A 25708-nucleotide genomic window follows, 5' to 3' on the forward strand; every position below is an offset into this window, starting at 1 on the left:
TACGCCTATCTTAACAAGTCCGTAATTCTTAACGTATGGGGGGCCGTGTCCGTAGAAACAGCGAGATCGTCTATTTCTTACCTTTCTAAATATATAGAGAGCGACCACATGCGTTATCTCATCCACCACACTACAGGTTCAGACGGCTGTTTATTTTAAGTAGATTGCTTTCTTTAAAGTTTGACCTAAAATTGTGAACCGGTTTCACGGAATTCAATATAACGTCGAATTAACCGCCAGCTGTACGTGCTCTTCACATCTGCCTGCCAGAGAATCGTTGCCGTTTTCAATATTAAATATTTAGATAACATTGCGTAAACATAACACAAAGGTGGATGTCAGGAACATATTTCTGATTAGTGTTTCGTGTTGTTAAAAACAATTTTTTTTTTAATAATTTTCGTGGATAAAATGATAATCGCCTTCGTTAGTAAAACAGGTCAACGGAAGTACACACAAGATAGTGACGTTTCACGTTAAGATTACCTCTTCAAACCAGCTCGTGTTTCCGGTATTTTGAATTCCAAATTTTAAGATTTGTTTTGGATAACGTGATGCTCGTCTAACTTGTTCAAACTTTAGCTTATCGAACAAATTTCTAAACTCATCATGTCTGACGGAGAAACCTTTCTTCGGGTACATACCCATAATTCATCTTTGAACTATACCAAATTTTCGTTGTACTTTGTTGTTGAACCGTAGGTGCATAAACAAATTAAAGATCAAAGTTGAAATATCAAACGGCCAGAACCCAAAACTATTTGTGGTTATGACTTTTGGAGAAATCTGACTGATCTGTTCACCGTTTCGAAATTTTGCTAATTGCTCTTGGGTAAATTTTAATGGATTTTTTTTTTCACAGTTTCAAAATTTTGCTTATGGCTCTTAGAGAAATCTAATAGATATTCCCTAAAAAAACAAAATAGCCGACGTCACGTGATTGTTTCATTGGCAGAGAAGATATGCTCTCTAGAAGCAATAACAGAACTTATCATAAAAATGAAATATGGCAGCACCCATCTTCCTAAATAAATACAAACAGCGGCAGACATCAGCATAATGTACGTCTGCTCTATCATATATCACTCAATGCGGGGATCTAATTGATGGCAGGCGGATAAGAAGAACACGTGCAGGAATGATGATGGGTTGTCCAGTTACTGGTCATAATCTGAGCTCTTTCTTCACTTTCATCCAGCCAATAAATATCAGTTAAACCAGTCACTGTACCATGAAATGAACTTACCATAATTGGCGCCATGCGAGCAGACGTCACACTGTGTTGACTTCATTACTGCTATCAATTGGCACATATTTCTGTTGGTATAAGCCTTCTATGAATTAGGTACATGTACATTGACTGCCATTATTGGTATAGTGCTTTAATTGGATAAATTGAACGTTGGTTAATTAGCCGCATAGTGAAGATTATGGTAGGCCTATATTAAACATCAACGTTTAGCAACTTACATGTGTGAGTTTTTGCGGTAAAATGGTCTACTATAGGATCTCTGGCAAACTAATCAAAATTAGACCTCTGGAAATTTACTGCATACTTGCATCATGCCGGTAGCATTGCAAAAGCTATCTATTTAATTTTCCAGATATGTAAAGTTTTATTGCATTCCACGTGCATTACCAGAGAAATTTTGAACTGGAATCTCAAGGTTAAGTCATAGAGGATTTAGGCCTAGTTCCAAGAGAAAGTCTGTTTTCGTGTTTAGCCTATCTAAAGGGAGATAATCAGATATCAGAACACCACTTTACCGTAATAATATCATACCTTAGGCGACGTTGGAACTGAAACTCAGTGGAAAATAGTTCATCAGAAACACCCCTTTACCGTTATAGTTGCTTAATATGGTTTCCATTGTTAAGACATATAGAATGTTGATTATAGTCTGAATGTCCTTGAACAGGTGAGGGGGTGGGGGTGTTGAGATTTTGTCTAAAAGTTCTGGGCCCTTATTCACGAAAACTTAAAACAAGATACAATCGAAATTTTAAGAAATACTGCAATTCGATTGGATGACCAGTAAAATCAATTTGCATATATCCAATTTGCATATTGGTCAGCCAATCGAATTGCAGTATTTCTTAAAATTTCGATTGTATCTTAGTTTAAGTTTTCGTGAATAAGGGCCCTGATCTAACCCGAAACTCTACCGAAACGTCTTAAGTGTATTAAGTCTAATAACAAAAATAGAATTCGTAATCGGATGTTGATAGATACAAGAAAGATGAAGCAATATCAGCAACCCCCCATCGTATTAAATAAACCATTTTATATACCGCTCTATTCTACAGAAAGGAAAAATGACATTGGCCCAACGGGGCTATAAGCATCATCAGCAACCCCCCTTCGTATTAAATAAACCATTTTACCGCTCTATTCTGGAGAAAGGAATAAGGACATCGGCGCAAGGTGGCTATAAAAAGAAATTTATGTAGACATTGGCAAGAAATTATCAAAGGGGACGATTATATAAATCAATTTTAAAGACTTGTACGTGAAAGGTAACATATATACAAACGTGTATAATGTATATATCTCTACTGAATATAACTTATAAATGTATGTAAGGTTATTTTTTCTGGTGTAAGTAAAATTGGCATTAAGCTCAAATTAATAGCATGTAGATACATTTTATTAAAGGAAGAGATAGTAATGCATAATTAAACAAAAATAAAATAGACTGTAAATTTAGATTTTGGCTTTATTCCAGGTATCTTATCTTTTATATACACCCAGGAATTTAATCGTTAAATAAAATACCCGGTAGAAAATGTGTTGATTGTTGGCATGTCAGCGTTTATACTTCCTGTGAGAAAAACTTTGTGACCTGTTAGTGCTAAATGATAAGGCCAGCTCAATCTGATTTAAATACAGATCTATATTTCGTTTCGTTTTTTTTTTACTTTCGATGGCCTACACTACATGAAGATCTGACAAGTTATAGCGATAGGTCACGTCAGGGGTCAAAAGACCGACTTATGACCCTATGACGTCAGAGATTTGATTAACCAATCAACATTGATGTTACTAGTGGATTACCCACAGTTCCGTGAAAAACACGCCTAAAGCTCGCCGTAACAGACATTTTCATTGGCTTATCCCTGACACCATTCAGAACACGAGTTAAATAACAACTCTTCCAGATCCAAGTGTAGTAAAGACAAGTAAAACGAAATTTTGAACTATAAAAACGAAACGAAATAGGATCTGTGTTTTAATCAGATTGAGGCCAGCTCAGTTTTTCGTCATTTGTCACGAGATGTAAACTCGGCTAGCGCTAATCCCATCCGTAAAGCTGACCCTGGACCGAGCCGTAATGCTTATCCTAACCCTAACCCTACAATCTCGCCAACAATCACGTGCCCTAACCTTATTTACATCTTATTACACCTTGACGAAAATTGATTTAGCCTTAACAAATAGATTTGGCCATATTTGTTCAAATGGACTCGGCTCTACTAAAGATACTCGGAAGAACCCCATGATGCCAAGGAGCGGCCCGGAGCAGACGGGGGAGGGCGGGGGTAACTGTCGAATATTCAAACCTCAGCATCATTTCCAAAGATGTCTTCGGTATCTTTCTGGCACTTTTTGTTGGAAACCGATAAGCTAAATGATGTTTCTGAACCACAAAAGATGAATGTATGGGGTTGTAAGTAAATATACATATATTACGTTTGAGGGAATATTGGTACCATAACGCAACGACAACAGTAGGAAAGAGAGAGAAATGGGGTTTAACATCCACTTGACACAAACTAGGTCATTTCGGGACTAACATATAGTTTAATTTTATTTCAATAATTCGCTTGCGCGGAGGGGTCTTTAGCAGTGGGAGGCAACCGGAGGAACCGGAGAAAACCCACAAGGTTGGACAGGCGATCCTAAACCTTGTCACGTACAACCGGGGATTCGAAACCACGCCAGTTGACTCAATGACAGGCCTTATGATGCAGCGCGCGCACGTGCGAACCATTCGGCCATCCAACCCCCCAGTAGGAAAGTAACAAAGCAATCATAATACAGTGGCATCTTGTATTATGTGGGGCTTTTCTTTCGCTTAAGCTACTTTCGCCTATATATGTATAGAACAGAAGAAGTCTTATAAGTGTCAATGATTTCAGCTGATCACTTGCAGAGTTATGGCCCTTAATCACTTTCAAATTGATTTCAGGAGCTCTAGTCACAAAAACTATTGTTATAATAGACATATAATATAGATTAGTGATAGGGGATCACGGTGGCTAAGTGGGTAAGGCGCTGGCTCGCTAGCCTGGAGGTCGGGTGTTCGATCCCTGCATTGGCCGATAAAGTTCATCCAGATTTTCCGGCGTGGTTCCCCCTTGTCAGTGATGCAGGACGGAGGGCCTGACAAGGACAGCTGTCTAGTCATTCGGATGAGACGACAAACCGAGGTCCCGTGTACACATTGGCGTGCACGTAAAAGATCCCTTGACAGTTGGAATTCGATATAAGAGTAGGCCTTAGTGCCGCTGTCCGGGCAAAATTACCCTCATAGCACACTGTATGGCGTATTCCCGTCTTCATTAGCCCAGTTCGGAGCAAAACAGTAGGACGTTAAACCCCATTTCATTTCAGATTAGTGATAGATAGAGACAAAACCACTGCTCAGGTCATAGCATTGTGAATGAGCTGTCTGTCTAGCGCCCCACCTCCACCCAAAGTGGCAGGGTAAAAAATAAAATAAAATAAATAAAAAAACCCAAACAAGCCAGGGTTGCGCACAGTTGATCTACTTCACCCGAAAGTTTCTTTATTCTAGATTGATTGTAATGATAATTAATTTAAATACACGATATTACCCCAAGTTCTTGCCAAATTTACAAAAATGAAAATTGTTTGTGATGTTTAAAGAAGATATAACGACCTACTAGGTTGTATTAGGTTTCCAAGCGCGTTAGGCTAAACCACAAAATTATGCATAGTAATTAAAGAGAGAGAGAGAGAGAGAGAGAGAGAGAGGGAGAGAGAGGGGGGATTGGGTGGAGTTTAACGTCCATTCGACACAAACTGGGTCATTTAGGGGCTAACATATGGTTCAATTTTATTTCAACAATTCGCTTGCGCGTAGGGGTCTTTAGCAGTGGGAGGACAGACGACCCTACGCCTTGTCACGTACAACCGGGGAATTGAAACCTCGCCATTTGACTCAATGACAGACCTTAGGATACAGCGCGCACGCGCAAACCATTCGCCCCCCCCCCCCCGGCCCCCCCAAAAAATAATTAAAGTAAATTCATCGCTACCATGAGATTCTACAGAGCGGAGAGAAATTCCATAAATTTTCTCGCGTACTTATTTTAGAGTTAGCATGCAAGAATTATGTTGTTACAATCTGTCATACAAATAGATGAAACACGACTTTTTTTGTTTCTTCTAGCTTGTATATTAATTGGGTTCTCTCTAAAGCTTTGGTATTTACTTGGCAGCATTCACTCTTGTTCCATTTTCTGTCTGATTTTTATGCGGCTGTTTGCTTCTATTTAGCAAGGCCATGTTTATTTGTTTTCCAAGTCAGAACTAAGGAAAACAAGGTGATTTGTTTCTAAGTAAATGACGTTAAGCAAGGTGAACACAACAGAGAAATGGGGTTTAACGTCCACTCCACACAAAGTAGGTTATTTCGGGACTAACACATGGTTCAATTTTATTTCAATAATTCGCTTGCGCGTAGGGGTCTTTAGCAGTGGGAGGAAACCTGGGAATCGAAACTATGCCAGTTGACTCAATGACAGACCTTATGATACAGTGCGCACGTGCTAACCATTCGCCCCCCCCCCCAAAAAAAAAAAAAACCCAAAAAAACCCAGGTTGAAGGAGAATGAAACTACCGGTGATATGAGAGAGAGAGAGAGAGGTCATTTCGGGACTAACATATGGTTTAATTTTATTTCAAAAATTCGCTTGCGCGTAGGGGTCTTAAGCAGTGGAAGGAAACCGTTTAAATATTAAACAAATCTTACCAAAACATACTTTTTCATGGACATAACCTAGTTTAGATCATTTTCTTTTGATTTTACTTGGCAGAATTTGTTGGCTTGCGTAAATAACTTAAGCACTCATTCTGCTATAATTTCCATGCAAGCCAGTCTCTTTAAAAATGCACTTTGTAGTCATTTAGGTACGAATGCCAGTAATTACAGTAAAACGCAATTTCAGACCACGCCGCCTTCTTGCATATTCATGAAGAAATCATCCGAGAATTCCCTCTCTGGCCATTGCTGGATTGACTTCTAATACCTGCACTTTTGAGGGAGTTTGTCTATTCTTCCCGTTCAATCAAATCTATCCCAAGTACAGCAACTCGACAGCCCTTCGTTTAATCTATGGTCTTCCCTAAAACTTTGGACAGTGATTTATGGTATTAAAAACGGTAAAAGTATATTGTTGGTCTCCAAACAGTACTGTTAACATTGTATTCGTTTTGATAACCTCTTTTGTCACGCAATTAGTTTTCTGCAATATTCTGCTATGAACTGGTTAATATGCATTGGTGACGTAACGTTATGTAAACATATTTGGAGCTCTGTTTATACCCGAATTGTTACGGAGTTAGGTATTGGTTGTTAATTGGACTATTGACCAGTTATAATTTGGAACAGAAACTTGCTTTTATTACGACAGTGCTTGAGTGGGATTAGGTCTTATCATACGAAACATTGCTAGGAGTATAGTTTCTTGTGACTTAAACCAGACTTCAAGTTCATTTCTTTTATGAATTCTTAAATCGTTTTATTAGTCATGTTCTGTCCTTTGTTTCAGATGTACAAGAGGTCTTCGATCTTTTCGATTTCTGGGATGGTCGGGATGGTTTAGTTGACGCCGTCAAAGTGGGAGATTTGTTGAGGTGTACAGGTTTAAACCCAACAGAAGAACACATTACAAAATTCGGTGGAACCAAAACGCCAGGTACGAGTATTTGTGTATAGATATAACAAATGGAACACATAAATTCTGCTACCAGGACCACCTTGTGGAGGCAATAATATAAAGACGCCTCTATCATTAGAAAATTACTGGAAAAAAGTCCCAAGTTTCAATTTTTAGCCCGTCGAGTCAGGGCTTTTGTTGTCACTTCTGTCATATCTGTTCAGTTAAATTACTTGGTCCAAAGGACCAGGGCAGGACAGGACAACCTTAAAGGGATATATTTAGACACGGTTGGCGTTTTTTCAGTTAGATTTAGAACAAGTGCTTATTTAGATTGATTAAAATCAAATTGCTTTGGCACGTTGAGGTAGGACCCAGGCAGCTTGTCGGAGCTTATTTTGACATTTTTGACTGTTCAGGCTACACTAGGGCTGCCCCAAGTCTATAATTTGGTCTATAGGGGTAGCTCGAACCGGGGAGTAACATAGACTAGGTAACACTGGCCTACCGCTTCTGGTTTCGGAGTTTCGAATACAACCCGGGCAGCGCCGAGTTATCCGCTACTACCTATTATAAGCTACCGGTAAAGTTATATTAATAGATTTCAGACAATTACTTTTACTTTATTAAACTTTTCTTGTCATTGCAGGGGAGAAACAACTCCCTTACGAAGAATGCAAGGCCATCTGGGATCAGGCTAAAGCTATTAAGGACACCATGACCCATAAAGATTTCCGTGAAGCATTCAAATCTTTCGATCGTGAAGGCCAGGGATTCATCTCAGCAGCTGAAATGAGACACATGCTCAACGCCATGGGTAAGACATACTGAATTTATATACATCTAATACACAACAGTTTCAATGGATGTTTTAATGGTTGGCAACCTACCTCGAAATCATATTCCTTGGAGCAATCAGATTAAAATACAGATCTATATTTCGTTTCGTTTTTTTTTATACTTTCGATGGCCTACACTACATGAAGATCTGACAAGTTGTAGCCATAGGTCACATCAGGGGTCAAAAGACCGACTTATGACCCTATGACGTCAGACACCTATCAGCATTGATGTTACTAGTGGATTACCCACAGTTCCGTGCAAAACACGCCTAAAGCTCGCCGTAACAGACCGTTTCATTGGCTTAACCCTGACACCATTCAGACCACGAGTTACATAACAACTCTTCCAGATCCAAGTGTAGTAAAGACAAGTAAAACCAAATTTTGAACTACAAAAACGAAATGAAATAGGATCTGTGTTTTATCCAGATTGTCCTTGGAGTATTGTTTTCAAGTTTATGTGAATCAGAAAATACATTTACAAAATACATGTAATTGGGTATAGTTAGACTCGTCAGTTAAACATACATTATGCAAAAGCTAAATCTGCCTAATGTAGGTCTTTCTTTAGGCCTGAAATGTTTTCTAAATTATTAATTAGACATTAATTAACTGATCCAAGCCATAATCAACTCTCGATGGCATCGGATGTCTCCGATATTAAACATATTAGAACGGTTCAGCCATATTTTAATTTAATTTAAAAATGGAGGAGCGAGACTTAGCTTCGAACAGCCAGTGCGGTGGTTGCAATTATGGCACACGTCTTGTCAAACCTTCAAAGGCTAATATCTTCGCTCGCAATAGAGTAATTGGAATGTAAATCAACACTTTTTATGAGAAAGGTTTCTCGGCCGTGTGTTTTATCCTTTATCGTCAGATTTGGGGCAGGATGGGCACTCAAAGCAAGAGAAAAAGATATAGACATTATGTGATATCACAATTAATGCTTTGCATCAATAATTAAATTGAATCACAATGTCATTGTATTAATTCATAATAAAAATTGACGTCAAACGAGGTGTTGAATTTCTCTGTTTAAAAAGCTCAATGTGTATGTATATACGCCAAAATGATGATAGAGGCCATGCGGGAGGGGGGGGGGGAGATACATTGTCTCAGGAACATGACCCCCCCCCACCCTACACAAATTCCTGGATCTGCCCCTGGACCTTTAGCAGTGATAGAAAACCGGAGAACCCGGCGAAAACCCACGAGGTTGGACAAGGCGACCCTACTCCTTGATACATACAGCCGGGGAATCGATGTTCCAGTTAGGCACTCCATTCACTTTGGTTTTTTTTATTTCAGGTGACAGACTTTCAGACAATGAAATAGATGACATTATTAAATATACAGATATTCGAGAAGATTTGGAAGGCAATATTAAATATGATCGTAAGTAATCTCTGTATATTATACTTCTATAAAACTACCTGGTCACGTGACATTTACCTTAGATTAATTTACATATTTCTGCCGTATCTGACAGTCACTGATGTTTGTTTGATGCCTTAAAATTCCGTCTTGTTGTTTTATTATACGCCCACATTGAAATATGGTTTTATATTGTCGTCGCCTCCGTCCGCCCGTCGGTCCGGCGTCCACACTTGCTTGTGGACACTCTAGTGGCTAAATATAATATCCGATTGACTTTAAATTTATACACAGCGTTTAAGGTCATTAGACGAAGAAGCCTTTGGTTTTCAGCGATTTCCGATAATTACTTCCAGAGTTATGGCCCTTGATCCCTTTGAAGAATCTTGTGGACGCTCTAGCTAGAGGCTAAAGTTAATGCCGGATTGACTTGAAATTTATACACAGTGTTTAAGGTCATGAGACGAAGACGCCTCTTGATTTTCAACAATTTCCGATAATTACTGCCAGAGTTATGGTCCTTGATCACTTTGAAAAATCTTGTGGATGCTTTAATTAGAGACCATAGTTATCATCTGCCTAATTTTATATTTTTACACCGTGTTTACGTCTATATATAATCATTTCGATTGACTTTAGATTGATACACAAGAGTTTAAGATCTTGAGACGAACAAGTATATTGATTTTCAATGATTTTTGATAACTTGAAAAGCTAAATCCATGGTATTAAATGTTTTGGATACTAAAGTTTGCATGGGCCAAACAAATTCTAATGATTTTCTGATAATTACTTAAAAATCTTAATCAATGTATTATAAATGTTTCATTACTGACAAAAGTAAAAATATGCGACAACTCTTGTTGACTGACCGGACGATTTAGCTGCTGTGGGCGTATGTTTCGTTGCGTGGCAACCTATCCATTTTTGTTTTGTTATTATTGATTAATACGGGTAAATGCTATCATTTATTGAAAATGTAAGTGGATATAGCGTATGATTTAAAGACCAAGAACAGCTATTAATTCCATTCTTTCACATTTCGTTTCAGAATTTATCGAGAAAGTTTTGGACGGACCCCCTGGTGTGTAAAGTTTTAATAAATTGTAGGAATCTTTAAGAGAGAAAATGTGAACTGTATTTGGGAATCTGATTTGAAAGAACAGTAACAGTGTTAAGTTTTCAAAATTGGAATACATTATTCTATACTACAGTGTGTTTATTGGATTAAGTTTGTTCTATCTAAAATTTCAATCCACAATTTTAATTTTTGTCTTTTCGAAAGGTAAGAACCGTAACCGGTTTACATTATCTTATATTATTTATTGTGTCATTTTACAATGTGTGACATATCCTCAGTGTACTAAAAACAAAACTACAGTTATTAACTGGAAAACGAAAGTATTTTCGGAGGTTTTTAACTAAACAAAAATCATTTGGTGAACTCTAAATTATTTAATTTAAAAACTATTATGTATTTAATTTATGTTTTGTTTTTGTATCATAAAGTGTGAATCTAGTTAGACTATTAAACTTTCCTCATAATTTGTTAACATCGGCCTTAAGGGGGGACAACTCTTCATACACCACGAACAAGGGGCATATTTTCGAGCGGTCATTCTCGGGGTTACTCCGGGTGTCGTTTTAGCTCCTACGTTATTGTAATTATGTTATGTGATACTGGATGATATTTCTAGTCATGTTTTAAGAGTGTTTATACCGTAAAATACCTTCCATTTAGTTCTTATTAGATATTATTTTTGAACGTGACAACTTAATTCTACCTGACCCTTTTTGTTTCCATGCATGTTTCAACGGATTATACACATTCGATGTACATTTTCTTGCCTGTTCGTCAAATTGAATTATTTATAAACGCCTGTTATTGCTCATCCAATACTTTTACAAAATAAAAAAACTATGTAAATGAGAACAAGACATGGTTTGAAACATAAAGCTTTACGACATGGGAATATTAGTCTACTTGTTTGTATATTTACTGGCTGCATTTACATTTCAATGAATGACAATCTCTCAAATTATCTACCCAATTGCTGTTTTTTGTCCTAATGAAATAATTCAGAGAATAATCAATTCACATTGTTTCTTTACTGGTTTTAAAACAAAGCCACATTTGGCAATGATGATTTAAGGGGATGTGGATGGCCGAATGGTTAGTGCGTGCCCGCTGTATCATAAGGTCTGTCATTGAGTCAACTGGCGTGGTTAAGATCCCCGGTTGTACGTGACAAGGAGTAGGGTCGCCTGTCCAACCTTGTGGGTTTTCTCCGAGTCCTCCGGTTTCCTCCCACTGCTAAAGGCCCCTACGCGCAAGCGAATTATTGAAATAAAATTGAATCATATGTTAGTCCCGAAATGACCTAGCTTGTTTCGAGTGGACGTTAAACTCCATTTCTCGCTCTATTTCTATCAATGATGATTTGCATTTTTGAAACAGTCTTAACTGCATAACTCAGCATATTATTTTATTCTCTTTATTTTATTGATGCTACGCACTTGGATTTCTTTGAGAGACTGTCATTTATAAGATGGACTTAAAGTATTAACTAGATTTCGTATATACTACAATGGGCACAGAAGTGACTTAGTCGATGTCAATTCTAGTAGCGGGGATTTATCGGACGTTAACTGATATATTTAATTAAGTGAGTGGAAGAGCTCATTTTTCACACCTTTATTACATTGAAGTAGCGAATAAAATTTAGGGGGAACCATGAATACCATGTGACTTTTCAGTTTTCTAACTTTAGGTGTTTTTGGCTCTGTATCATCCTTAGGCTAGATCTTCTGACCGATTTCATTAATATGCCTAAAGGTGATGATAAAAAGAAATCATTAACCTTACTTTTATTCTGCACACGGCGACCCATCTACTTCATACTTCGAGAATAGATCTCTGCACTAATTGACCGCCATATCCAAATATTCGTATACTGGTTTGTAACGCGGTTCTACTCCGTTTCACATCTGTCATACACACAAAGATTAAATAAACTTTCATTAAATGGAAGCAGAATAAATACCTAAACATAATTCTCGAAGTATACTTAGTGTTTTCGACTAAAATCGTCGATTTAGGACTAAAAATGTCGGTCAACTACCATAGTGTCTGTTCTCAAGCGGATCTAACCGTAGACAGCCAGCCTACGTTTAGTATGCCTTAATTTAAGCAAAAGTTTAGATTTGTGAAGAAAAAAAATGACTGTCCATGTTTATAAATCTTATTTTAAAAAATATAAAAAAAGAAAAACGACTGTCTTGAAATGAAATCATTATTGCGATTAAAGGATAAGAAAAAATTGTTTATCAATACATACTATCTAGCTAGACTAATTTAGATCCACCAAGTCAGGTCAGGACAGTTCAAGGTAGTATCTTACTCTAAAGGATGTGTCTACCCTTTTCTCCTGATCTTTCTAGATCTAAAGCCGATCAGATCATTGATGCAATCTGCGTAGTATTACCATAACGAGATACAGGTAGAAAAGATCTAATCTAAAGGTAATAATATACCTGCAGTATATATTATCTTACCTGTATTATACCATCAAATTCCCCGTGTATTACAGTGTCATAATATCGGCTTACTCGTATATTTTAATTACTTACACACGGTTTCCTGATTGATAACACATGGCACAGAGTCTGAATGGGTAAATTCAAACTGCCATATGTAGAATAACGAACAGGGTCTTAATGCAAAAACTTTTAGAAGACATCTTCATTTAGTAAATCCATTTATTTTGTATTTTATTGTTAGGCTCTTTAATAGAATAATACATCTTGTAGGTTAATGCAAAAATTTTTGAAAAACATCAGTTTGCTATTTGCTATTTTGTATTTTAAGCGCTGTCTTGGAAGTTATTGTTAGAATAATGCTTCTTGTGGGTTAATGCAAAAAACGTTTGAAAAACATCTTAATTTGTTAGTTGTCTTGGAAGTTATTGTTAGGCTATTTAATAGAATTATACATCTGGTAGGTTAATGCAAAAACTTTTGAAAAACATCTGAATTTGGTAGACCCATTATCTTGTACTTTAAGCCCAGTAGGTGTAGATTATTTAGTTTTCTAATGCAAAAACCCTTGAAAGAAATCTTAATTTGGTCAAGACATCTTTTTGTATTTTAAGCCGGTCTTCAAAGTTTATTCTACCTGAAGACTATTCCACTTTTATTTGGGTTACAGATTTGAAAATTACCACGTGTGAACAGAAATATTTAAAATATGTCGCTATTGAGTAGGTAGTGCATTTGTGGAATTTACAAGTTCAAACTTGACGTAATCAATCTGGCCTTAAATAAAACCCCTACACTTTAATTTATTTAGCATAGAATTAAGACAGTGCACTGGCTAAAGACCGCAGACACGACGCTAAAAACGTAATTACAGTATTTAGTCTTATACATTACACCAAAATATCTTTGATGCTAATCGAGTCTACCATCAGGTAGAATACTTGTCTAATTTACTTCAGGTAATAATTGAGACTGGTTATCCGCGAAGTTCCTGGCAGGATTCCACGAAATCTGTCTGTCGTCACGCAAAGTGTAAACTAGAACGGTATTAGATTTCTTGATGTAAAATATTTTACCGGCACAAATTTCAACCTGGTTACCTAAGTTATGTAGACTAAAAAAACGATATCATTGTGTAGACTTATTCGGTGTTCTATAATTCAAATTCTTAAAGTCATCATATTTATAGAAAATAAAAAAAAAGTTTTGCGACACCTATCAAGTTCTATCTGAAATTAATAAATTTGATTTTCACCCGAATAGAATACTTGAATATGTTAATAACCTTATTAATTAAAAGAGGTACAAGGAGCGGGTTGTCTACTACGCGTCATGGTGCTTTATTGTTCAAGTGGCTTTGAGTTTTAACGGATTTAAATGCTTAAGACCATTATACGTACTCTACGGTAGATACCCAAACAACAAGGGGTCTATATTGAACATATGTTTTATTCAAGAACTGGGTTAATCTAATCTGTTATCTCACTAATCAAAATGATCTTCAGGGGAATAACTCTTAATATTACTCGATTCCATTTATACCAACTCAACCTTTATTGCATTAACTTATCACTGTTCACTGCCATATTAATTAATTATTGGCTATTAAAAGAAAAATGGATTTGCTCTCTTTCTATATACAATCGTTGGCCATCTGGGATATTTCGGCAACATATCATATTCCAGAACTACCAATTTTGGCACGTGTTCTCACCACGCTATATGCTAATACCAAGTTCCAAATAAGTCCATAGCCACCCCCATAGCAACCAGATTTGTATACAACAGCTATGGCATTGAACACGGACAGTTATAAAATGCATAAAAACCGGCGATGCATGAAGTAGTCCAGCTTTGAAATAATTAAATTGGCTATCGTAGACGTGTAAATTAGGCGAACAGTCCACGAAAATGCTATCTTAGCTCGATGATACGGATATATTCATATCAGCCCACCTTTGTTACCAGGTGCCAAAAATTACTGTTCAAACATATTCACGTCACTTCCGATCGAGCCAAGAAAAAATGTCAGGGTTACTATCAATATTTGATCAAACATTAAATTTACCGAAACGAAGTTTAAATGAGTTATATTTAGATATTTGGGTTCAAATATTGCTGAGTAAATCATCAAAATGGTTGGTGGTGTGGAATTGGTCAGTGGGACCATTTGATATGAAAATGGATGTAAGCTGTGTTCCCGTGAATTGGAATGGACTGGCCTTATAAAAGAGGGGATATGGGGGTTGCCTAACACCGGCATCTGTAGCATTCCATATCTCTAGTCTTTCTCCTGGTAACATTTGCAGTAGCAGCATCGAATTTAAACCACAACACAATGGTAAGTAAAAAAACATTACTAAAACCGTCTCACCTTCATTGTCTATTATATATGGCTATCTATCATACTACCACCGCCTTGCATGTCTTTCTATTTAATCGTATTCTTAATAACTTTATATATTAACAGGAATAATCATATTTAATTCTTTAATAAACTCTTATTAATATTAATAATTAGAAATACCACCGGCATGTGTTAAATAGTATACTATTGATGTACTAACTGCAATAGTATATACATAATTAATAATATTCTTGATTAAATTTCATTAATCTTTTGTAAATTATTGTCTAAAAGAGCTAATATGTCTACACTTACTTTACTACAAACATTTTTATTAGTTGTAAGAAAAACTTAACCTGGAACCGAGCCAAAATTATTAACCTAATCAGCATTAATTTGTATGGGAACTTTCGTAATTTAGACTATATTAACCAAACAATTTTATGTGAAAGCATTTAAATTGAACTAATAATAACGATCCGAAAACAAATTAAAATAAAAAAAATGAGTTCCCCAGAATCACTTCCCAACACCTTTCCTCCATATCCTCCCAATCCACCCAAACTTTCCAACCTAGCAATACAACTACACCAATGTCACTGTATACCCTCCGATAACCTTGTCTGAACCTACATCGATTACTGTAGTAATGTATCATTTAGTTGTAGTTCTTATGGTAGAGCAATCACCTTATACATTTCAAGGGTAATCAAGAACTCTGTTCATTTCATTGTGTCGGTTACTCTAAAAGTCATATCTAAGTCAAATAATGTTATCTCCATTGACTGTTCGTGTTTTTAAGTTGCACACCTGGATACCTTTTCGACTGGAGCTGTTTTTATGGATAAATGTCTTTACAGAAATAGTGCCATTTTGTATGTTAAGGTTATTTTGTTACGATTCAAAGACAACCGCTTTTGTAACATATTAGAGAATTTGTTTTATACAAGACATTTTATAAATTGGTTATTTTGTTACGATTCAAAGACAGCCGCTTGTGTAACACATTAGAGAATTTTTTTATAAGACATCTTATAAACGGTTAATTAGGGACGAAATTCTCATCACTTTGACCTTTCGGTACTTGATGTAGATTTTTGACCTTTCGTTACTTGATTGAGATTTTTGACCTTTCGGTACTTGATTGAGATTTTGAAAGGCAAATTAAACATACATTATGCAAGAGATAAATCTACCTATTTCAGGTCTTTCTTTAGGCCTGAAATGTTATCTAAATTATTAATTAGACATTAATTAACCTATCCAGGCCATAATCAACTCTAGATGGCAGCGCTAGCCTGCGATCTTTAGTGGATTGTAAGCCGATTTACTGCATAATTTTCCTTCTCCATTAAACGATTAAATGGATAATCGAGACTATGCTGTTTATCGTACTGACTTTAGTAATGATGACCGAGGCTTATGGGAATTTCAGTCGCTTAGTTCTCGGTTCATAGTGGATCAATTTGAATGAAATTTTCAGCAAATTGCCTATACATTATCTAGTTTTTAACTATTATAGTGAGAACTGCCAACTCGTTACCGAATCTCCCATAATGCACCTTTAATTAATAACCGTCAAATGAGGATATTCAGGAAGATTAAAACTTATAATCGACTAAAAAGAGATGTCACAACTTATACAACATGAAATATAAGAAATAAGAGATATTAATATTAATATTAATGTCCACGACAAGAACCCTTAAAACCTTCTTTGATAGGCATTTATTAATTAATAAGAAAAGTACAAAGTTATGAATACACAATTATTGAATTTATTACCATGCAACGCTTCGCCAAGGGCATTCTTGCCTTTGTTGATAAAAGATGAGAATATCTTCGTCCAACTTTGCACAGTTATTGTGGACCCACAAATTTCTGAAGCCACCGTGGCTCAGTGAGTAAGACGCGGGCTCGCTAACCCGGAGGCTCCGTGTTCGGTCCCTATACGTTGGCCGAGAAAGTTCATTGGGATTTTCCGGCGTGGCCCCTCCGTGTCAGTGGTGCAGAACCGAGGGCCTGGCAAGGGACAATGTATAGTCGTTCGGATAAGACGAAAAGCCGAGGTCCAGTGTACACATTGGTGTACACGTTAGAGATCCCTTGGCAGTTGGAATTCGATACAAGAGTAGGCCATAGTGCCGCTGCCCGGGCAAAATTCCTTAATAGCATACTGTATAGCGTCTTCAGTAACCCAGTCAGGGCAGAACAGTAGGACGTTAAACCCCATTTCATTTCATTTCATTTCCCACAAATTTCCACATTCTGTTATCCTTAAAAAGTAGGAGATATCATAACTTATACCAACGGTGATGAAACATAAGAAATCGACAATATGGTTTAATAATTAAGAGATACAGCAACTTATAATGAAAAATACGCAGATATTATAACTATTAAACTAAGAAATATGATAACTTATGCAAACGATGATAACATATTACTCATGTAACTTTAACGAACTTCCCTGAGAAATATTAAAGATACATTATGGGAGATAAGATAACGAGATGGCAGTTCTCGCTATAATAGTTAAAAACTAGATAGTGTAAAGGTAATTTGCTGAAAATTTCAGTCAAATTGATCCACTATGAATCGAGAAACAAGCCGGTGAAATTTTTGCATAGTCTCGGTCATCATTACTAGAATCATTAATATAAACAGCATAGTCTCGATTATCCACTTTTTCTGATTTATTTATCAGTGGCCGTTAGCGGCATATAGGAATCTAATCCAGCCAACATCGAAGGCTAGCCTTGACATCGAGAGTTTATTATGGTCTGGATAAGTTAATTAATGTCTAATTGATAATTTAGATAACATTTCAGGCCTAAAGAAAGACTTGTAATAAGCAGATTTTGCTCTTGCATAATGCATGTTTAAATAAGGAATGTTATAACTTATAAGATATTGATGAAACTTAAACAAAATAAATAGATATCGTAGCTTTCACACAGAGTCACGGAGCATGGAAGGTTAAGAATTTCTGTACGAGCGTTGATAAAATATCAATTATTATTTAATTTCACTTCGAATAACAATAAAAAATATTATGAATTAATATAGTCGGTGGGTAAGAGCGCCTACATTATTAGAGGTTTCTAATTTGGCACGGGGAGCCACGGTGGCTAAGTGGGTAAGATGCTAGCGCGCTAGCCTGGAGGTCGCGTGTTCGATCCCTGTATTGGCCAAGAAAGTTCATCGGGATTTTCCAACGTGGTTTCCCCTTGTCAGTGATGCAGGACGGAGGGCCTGTCAAGGACAGTTGTCTAGTAGTTCGGGTCGTCCCGTGTATACATTGGCATGCACTTAAAAGATCCCTTAGCAGTTGGAATTCGATATAAGAGTAGGGCATAGTTTCGCTGCCCGGGCAAAATTTACCTCATAGCACACTGTATGGCGTATGTCCGTCTTCATTAGCCCAGTCGGAGTAGAACAGTAGGACGTTAAACCCTATTTCATTTCTATTTTCGTACACACACGTTATGAAAATTGTCTGTGTGAAATAATATTATATAGTATTAAATGGATCGGCCATTGTTTTATTCATTAACTGGTATTCGAGGATAACTCTCCAAGGGTCATATTCTACGATTATTACGATCTCTATGTTATCCCGGTTTTTATTTTAAACAAATCTGATAATCGTTTGACTAAGTGGAAGCTATCATAATCAGTACAGGGGTTCTAAAAGTTTAAAATAATGCGCCTATAAAATGTGAGTATTTTGTTCTGATTATTGACTGCAACATCAATTCATCTATCTAATAGATCTCTTCCTTTTCTTTTTATTTCAGTCAACCTTATCAAGAGATACGATTGAAGGTGAGTAAACCAAAATGACGTTCTTTCTCTCTGTCTGTTCAATATCCCTATACATTAAAGATACATTATGTAAGATTTAGATAAAAAGCTAGTCATTCTTGCTATAATAGTTTCAAAATAGATAATGTAAAATGAATAATTTGAAAATTTCATTTGAATTACTCTATTGCGAGCGAAGGTATTAGCCTTTGAAGGTTTGACAACTACTGTACTGGTTGTTCGAAGCTAAGTCTTGCTCCTCCATTTTTAGCTTAAAATATGGCTGAACTGTTCTAATCTATTTAATATCGGAGAAATCCGATGCCATCGAGAGTTGATTATGGTGTGGATAAGTTAATGTCTAATTAATAATTTAGGAAATATTTCAGGCCTAACGAAAGACCTGCAATAGGCAGATTTAGCTCTTGCATAATGTATGTTTAAGTTAAAATGTTGACTTTTCGTATACCCGTAGGCTACTTTTAGTGGAAGCTTTTACACCTCATTTTTTATTTTCACCGGTTTTCTGAAGGTTAAGGAAATCATTTTTCTCGTAAGCCTTACCACCCACTTAAATATAGATAATGGCCATATTTTTTAAGATTATATTGGAACACAGTCCAAGTTGTAGATATACATTTCACTCTATTAGTTTGGCACGTTTTAGGTACCGGTAAATAGTCATGGAATTTAGTCTCGTACATATTGTCATATCTTACTGTATGTTCACGTATATACACTCTTTATACTGGATAAACAAGAATATGCTTATTTTACGCGTACATCTGTTTCTGCTATTATTCCCCACCTGTAATGTGATATGTCTTAGCACGCGCTATGCTATGTATTTTATGTAGAACCAAATCGTCTGCTCGTGCCGTTTGCTTCTCGTTTATACTTAGGCAATATCCGGAAGTAGACACCCCCACCCCTCCCGCAAATTAAAAACAAATTCAATTAAGAACTGAAGTTTCTGATTTTTCTATTTCGTTATAGAATTATTTCTGATTTAAACAGACATATATAATACTAATTCTAGATACTGATAATAAAGTGCGGGTCAATTAATTCATAATTTGCTAAATGAATTCAATAACTGCGCCGCCATTTTGGATGAACTTCACTCCTTTTCATGGCGACTGCTTCGTGTGCAGATAAATTATAAGCCGCGTCTTAAACTGTTTTATACAGCTGTATAAAACATTATAATAAAGATAAACTAAAACAGCTTTTAAACAAAACTTGTGTAAATGTCAGGTAACTGAATGAAACAGGTTAATAACCTTGTGGATTCCGGTGAAAGTCAAACATGATGGTTATGTACGCCATGACGTCATGAGATAGCTTTAGAAAAAGAGAGGCATCAAGGAATATTTCCCGACGTTACTAGGCTAGCAGCTGGTAATTAAACTGGCCGGTTTTATATGAGTCCTAGATATCTTGTTCTTAATAAGTAGGCTACTCTAGATATGATTAGTCTGAATTCTAAGAATAAATTCAGTAGAGCTCTGATTAAACTAGCCGCCATATCATTATTTTGAACATAAATTACGATAAATTCAGAGTCCTAATAGTTTAGGAATGTCTGCATATTTTAATATATTTGATGATTTCATTTGGCCATATTAATTCCCCCGTAGTTATTGTCTTTCAAGAATACAACGTGTAATATCAGTACTTCGCGCGAGATGTGTGGTCTATTTTTAGTAACGTATGCTCTAGAGCTAGTATGTTTCCATAAATGGGGATGCCTTATTCTCTCTTGTACCTTTAGTTCTACCAGTGCCAGTATGTATCGTATCGTATCGTGTAACGGTTGTACCGTAAATCATACAAAATACGATACATTCACTTAATGATAACGCAACCGGCATATTGACTATCCCAATAGCGTTTCTTAATATAACTTCCACGTGGTGGCTTATATGTATATATCAAGAACAAATTCAAGTAATATCTTTTTAATGGATTTAAAATTAGATTACTTGCATATAGATGATTAACGTATTCAAGCCTTCACATTAAACATAATATATTAACTTCACTAGGCGAATTTCAAATCTCTCACTAGTTGACTTTGCACAGGTGGTAGCATTGGAACAATTTATGCATGCATTTTTGTAAAGGGAGAAAATTGCAGGTTTATTCTGTCAAAAAATGATAAGATTATTTCCTATTCTCCATGCAGTCGTCATCTTTGGTATTATCATAGCAGTGCACGGGTGCTAGCATTGGATGCACTTTCGTATTCTCCACGTAGTTGTCAGCTTTGATATAATCATAGCAGGGCATAAATTTACATTATAAAAAACTAAACCGACTGATGTTATATTATGCGCATTTAACACTGTCCTTGTTATTTTTTATATTTCAGAGGTACGAGAAGTCTTCGATCTCTTTGATTTCTGGGATGGTCGTGATGGTGACGTCGACGCTTTCAAAACCGGAGACATGTTAAGATGTTTAGGTTTAAACCCCACACAAGCCCTCATTACCAAAAATGGCGGAACCAAGGCCATGGGTTAGTATATGCGTATATTCTAGTTAGTTCGTTCTCTCCATTGTCACTGAACTTGCCTTGATATGTTGCCAATGGTTTCATGTCTGGAAGTTGTTATATGGCACATGTTTGTTTGGCAATGATAAATCGGCTGCTTTCATCTGGTAAAAACAAATTAATTGCCTGTGTGTTGTGGGATTAATAAAAACATGACGGTACTAGATGATTGTATTAAAGCACGATTTGTGTGTTAATAGGACCCGAGTCGAGCTATAGTAAAAGGTAGATAACTCACAATTAAATCTTCACGAGATGTATGCAGTCAGACCAGTCTTCTTTACCAGCTTTATTAATGACATTTCAATGCCATAATATCTCACAACTTTAGTGTAACATTAGTCTCTATAACCGACAGAACAGGCCGTTTCGCCAGTTCCACCATGTGTTTGGTCAACCGATTTTATAGCAAGTGTATCCCTCCGACCCCACCCCCACCACCCTACAAGTGAAAATAAAAATTAATTTGAAGTGAGAGAGAGAGAGAGAGAGAGAGAGAGAGAGAGAGAGAGAGATCAATGGGGTTTATCGTCCACTCGACACAAACTAGGTCATTTTGGGACTAACATATGGTTCGATTTTATTTCAATAATTCGCTTTAGCAATGGGAGGAAACCGGAGGACCCGGATAAAACCCACGAGGTTAGGCATATGGTTCGATTTTATTTCCATAATTCGCTTTAGCAATGGAAGGACACCCGAGGACCCGGAGAAAACCCACGAGGTCAGACAGGCCACCCTACTCCTTGTCACGTACAAGCGAGAAAATCGAAACAATGCCACTTGACTCAATGACAGAGCATCTGACCCAACGCCCACGCGTTAACAATTCGGCCAAGCAACCCTCAAAAAAAAAAAAAAAAATTAAGAGAGTGCTAGACATGACAGACCTTCTGATTCACGCGAACGCGTTAACCATTCGGCCACCTCCCCCGCCCATTATACAACGAAAAAAAAAAACAAATTAAGAGAGTGTTAGACATGCGCAGCAGTACTCGTGTGACTGAATATATATATGACCTGTTGATGTGTTTTATTTAAATAGTTAATTACTCTTTGTAATATATATGACCTGTTAATTTATTTTAAATATCGTGTGATTGAATATATATGACTTGTTAATGTATTTTAAATATCGTGTGATTGAATATATATGACTTGTTAATGTATTTTAAATATCGTGTGATTGAATATATATGACTTGTTAATGCATTTTAAATATCGTGTGATTGAATATATATGACTTGTTAATGCATTTTAAATATCGTGTGATTGAATATATACGACTTGTTAATGTATTTTAAATATCGTGTGATTGAATATATATGACTTGTTAATGTATTTTAAATATCGTGTGATTGAATATATATGACTTGTTAATGTATTTTAAATATCTAATTACTGTTTGCAGGAGAGAAATCATACAAACTAGAAGAATTCTTACCAATCTATGAAGTTATATCTGGTTTGAAAGATACAGGTACCTTCGCAGACTTTAACGAAGCTTTCAAAACTTTCGATCGTGAAGGACAAGGATTTATCTCTTCAGCTGAAATGAGACAAGTTTTAGTATCTCTTGGTAAGTTTAATAAGTTCCGTTATAATTTATTTTTCCTGAGTGGTCTAAACCCTTGCATGTGATTCGTCGGTCGATGGTCACTGCTCTAAAAGAAAAGGAAGAGGCTCCATATTAAGCATCACTTTCGGGTGTAGCCCAAGTTTCTCCAAGGACAAATTTTGGAAATCAAAATGGTTCAACGTCTAAATAGGAATACATCATGCAGTTCTCGGCCGACTCTTCTGTAAATTCCAGCTGCCGATGTGAACAAGAGGCATCTGGTTTTCGTTCTTATCAGACTAAAGGCTTTTCGTCCCCAGACTCTCCGTCATGCGCCACTGGCATTGAACCAAGGGCTTGAAAATCCCTAGGAATGTTTTCGGTCTGTTTAATGACCGCCATGTTTATAGTTAATGACCGCCTGGTTAATAGTGAATGACCGCCTGGTTAATAGTTAATGACCGCCATGTTAATAGTGAATGACCTCCTGGTTAATAGTTAATAACCGCCATGTTAATAGTTAATGACGGCCATGTTAATAGTTAATGACCGCCTGGTTATTAGTTAATGACCGCCATGTTAATAGTTAATGACTGCCTGGTTATTAGTTAATGACCGCCATGTTAATAGTTAATGACTGCCATGTTAATAGTGGATGACTGCCTGGTTAATAGTTAATGACCGCCTGGTTATTAGTTAATGACCGCCATGTTAATAGTTAATGACCGCCATGTTAATAGTTAATGACCGCCTAGTTAATAGTTAATGACCCCCTGGTTAATAGTTAATGACCCCCTGGTTAATAGTGAATGACCCACTGGTTATTAGTTAATGGCCGCCTGTTAATAGTTAATGCCCCCCTGGTTAATAGTTAATGAATCAGCACCATACACATTGAGCCACCCAAACCGATAACGGTAACTACATCTATTGAGTCGATGTGTTTCTTGGCAACTCAAATAATAATAACTATTGACCATTTTCTTTTGATTGACAGGTGACAGAATGACAGATGAGGAAGTTGATGAAATTGTTAAATGTTGTGATGTTCGAGAAGATTTGGAAGGAAATATTAAATATGGACGTAAGTAGCTAATTACTATAACATTACGTGTTCTACTAAACCAGTGGTTCTCAACCTTTTTTGCCAACGGCACACCTTGGAACACATGAAAAAATAGCGGCCCACCTGGCTTAATATACATGTATATGTAAAATATTTGAATTTTTGTAAAATAAAAACATAGTAAGTCAGACGGCATACAATCGTAGACACAGACTAGTCATAGACACTAAATAAAGAAAAACACAGCTATGAACTTTCAGTAGACACCAGTGAATACTCAATTGGGATCACGTAGTGACATCATGCTCTTGTGGGTTTCGGTTTGATTTATCAAACTCGCAGAAAAAGTGAATCCCAGAATTGCAAAAGCAGATAGGTCTTAAGTGAAATAGGTGCTATGAGATATAAAAAAATAACGGTCGGGGGAGGGGTGAGGCAGTGGGTGTGGCTTCGATGTTGTCCCCCATCTGAACTTGAGCCTATATTATAATGCCAAAAAGAAAAATGATTTAAGATATGCCACAACGAAATAGATAACAAGCTTCCAGAGTGTGGCCGGGATTATCGATAACAGATCAAAGATAAACCGAACATACAGAAACTGTAATCAATTTCATGTTTTATATATTTCAGAATTTATTGAAAAAGTCTTGGCTGGACCTTACCCTGATCAAAAATAAAGTAAACGAACGACGCAAACTATCTCTCTATCATTCGGAACTCAAATAAAATAATCGATGCTGAAGAAAATCACTTCTAAAAATCTTTTACATCATGTAGTTAGTTGTAAGCTAGGTAATCAGGCGTCGCGTAGCAACCAGGACAATAAGAATTTGTAAAAAGTGAACATACTGAAAGTGCCATTTTGAAATCTGTAAATACGGTGCCATTTTGGATCTATCTTTGTGGTGTGTCATACCTTTTTTTACATGAAATATCAAATAAGTTGTTATTTATTTTTAAATTATTTTTTAATTTATGAATGGACTTATGTTGCCAGGGGGTGCACGTTTTAAAAACTTGCGTCATCATGACGTCAGATATCTGTTGACACATGTAAACTATTTTAGTGATTTTAAACCAGGACTTTTCAATCAATGGAATGCTACAGCACATTCATAATATGATTGGTCTAATCCCTTCTAAAATTTCAACAGTGTGAATAGTGCAATAAAAGTTCCCTCCGTGTACATCTATATTACATGTGTGTTCGTTATTTTCTTTACTAATATTCATCTGTACTTCGCCATCTTTAGCTTTCCCCTTGTCAATGGTGCAGGACGGGGGGGGGGGGCTGACAAGGACAGCTGTCTAGTAGTTCGGATGGTACGAAAACCCGAGGTGCCTGGTACACATTGGTGTTCACGTAAAAGATCCCTTGGCAGTTGGAATTCGATATAAGAGTAGACAAAATTTCCCTTATAGCTCACTGTATGGCGTAAGCCCGTTCTCATTAGGACAGTAGGACGTTAAACCCCATTTCATTTCGTCATCTTTATTTGGTCAAGCAGCAAACACACAACCCTGTTGTGCATCAGCCAGGCTTCACGGTGGAGGTGGAGGAGGAGGGGGGGGGGCGGGGGTTGCAGCCGGTGCGCATAAGATTCTGTGGGGCCCATAGAGGAAGGAAAAGTTACATTGAATTAAACTAAAAACTGTACTTGGTTTTAATTTGATAGGCCTGTAAGGCTGTAGGTAAATGCTATGACT

The 25708-nt window shown here is 36.6% G+C and overlaps 1 protein-coding gene across 1 annotated transcript; it reads left to right on the plus strand.

Moving 5' to 3' along the window:
* The first annotated feature begins 10217 nt into the window (after positions 1-10217).
* Positions 10218-25199, plus strand: LOC126808503 (myosin catalytic light chain LC-1, mantle muscle). Its single transcript, XM_050533263.2, has 6 exons — positions 10218-15004; positions 18811-18838; positions 21192-21338; positions 22786-22953; positions 23930-24016; positions 24632-25199. The coding sequence occupies exons 1-6, from the start codon at positions 15002-15004 to the stop codon at positions 24676-24678; spliced, it is 480 nt and encodes a 159-aa protein (XP_050389220.1). The 5' UTR covers positions 10218-15001; the 3' UTR covers positions 24679-25199.
* The last annotated feature ends 509 nt before the right edge of the window (positions 25200-25708 follow it).

This window comes from Patella vulgata, chromosome 1 (assembly GCF_932274485.2).
Source record: "Patella vulgata chromosome 1, xgPatVulg1.2, whole genome shotgun sequence".
Taxonomy (NCBI): domain Eukaryota; kingdom Metazoa; phylum Mollusca; class Gastropoda; family Patellidae; genus Patella; species Patella vulgata.

What these genes read in the sequence shown, in the direction of transcription:
- LOC126808503 (XM_050533263.2), top strand. An exon ending in ACAAGTTTTAGTATCTCTTG is followed by an intron (nt 22,954 to 23,929) that starts GTAAGTTTAATA and finishes TTTGATTGACAG; the next exon opens with GTGACAGAATGACAGATGAG. An exon ending in AGGAAATATTAAATATGGAC is followed by an intron (nt 24,017 to 24,631) that starts GTAAGTAGCTAA and finishes TATATATTTCAG; the next exon opens with AATTTATTGAAAAAGTCTTG.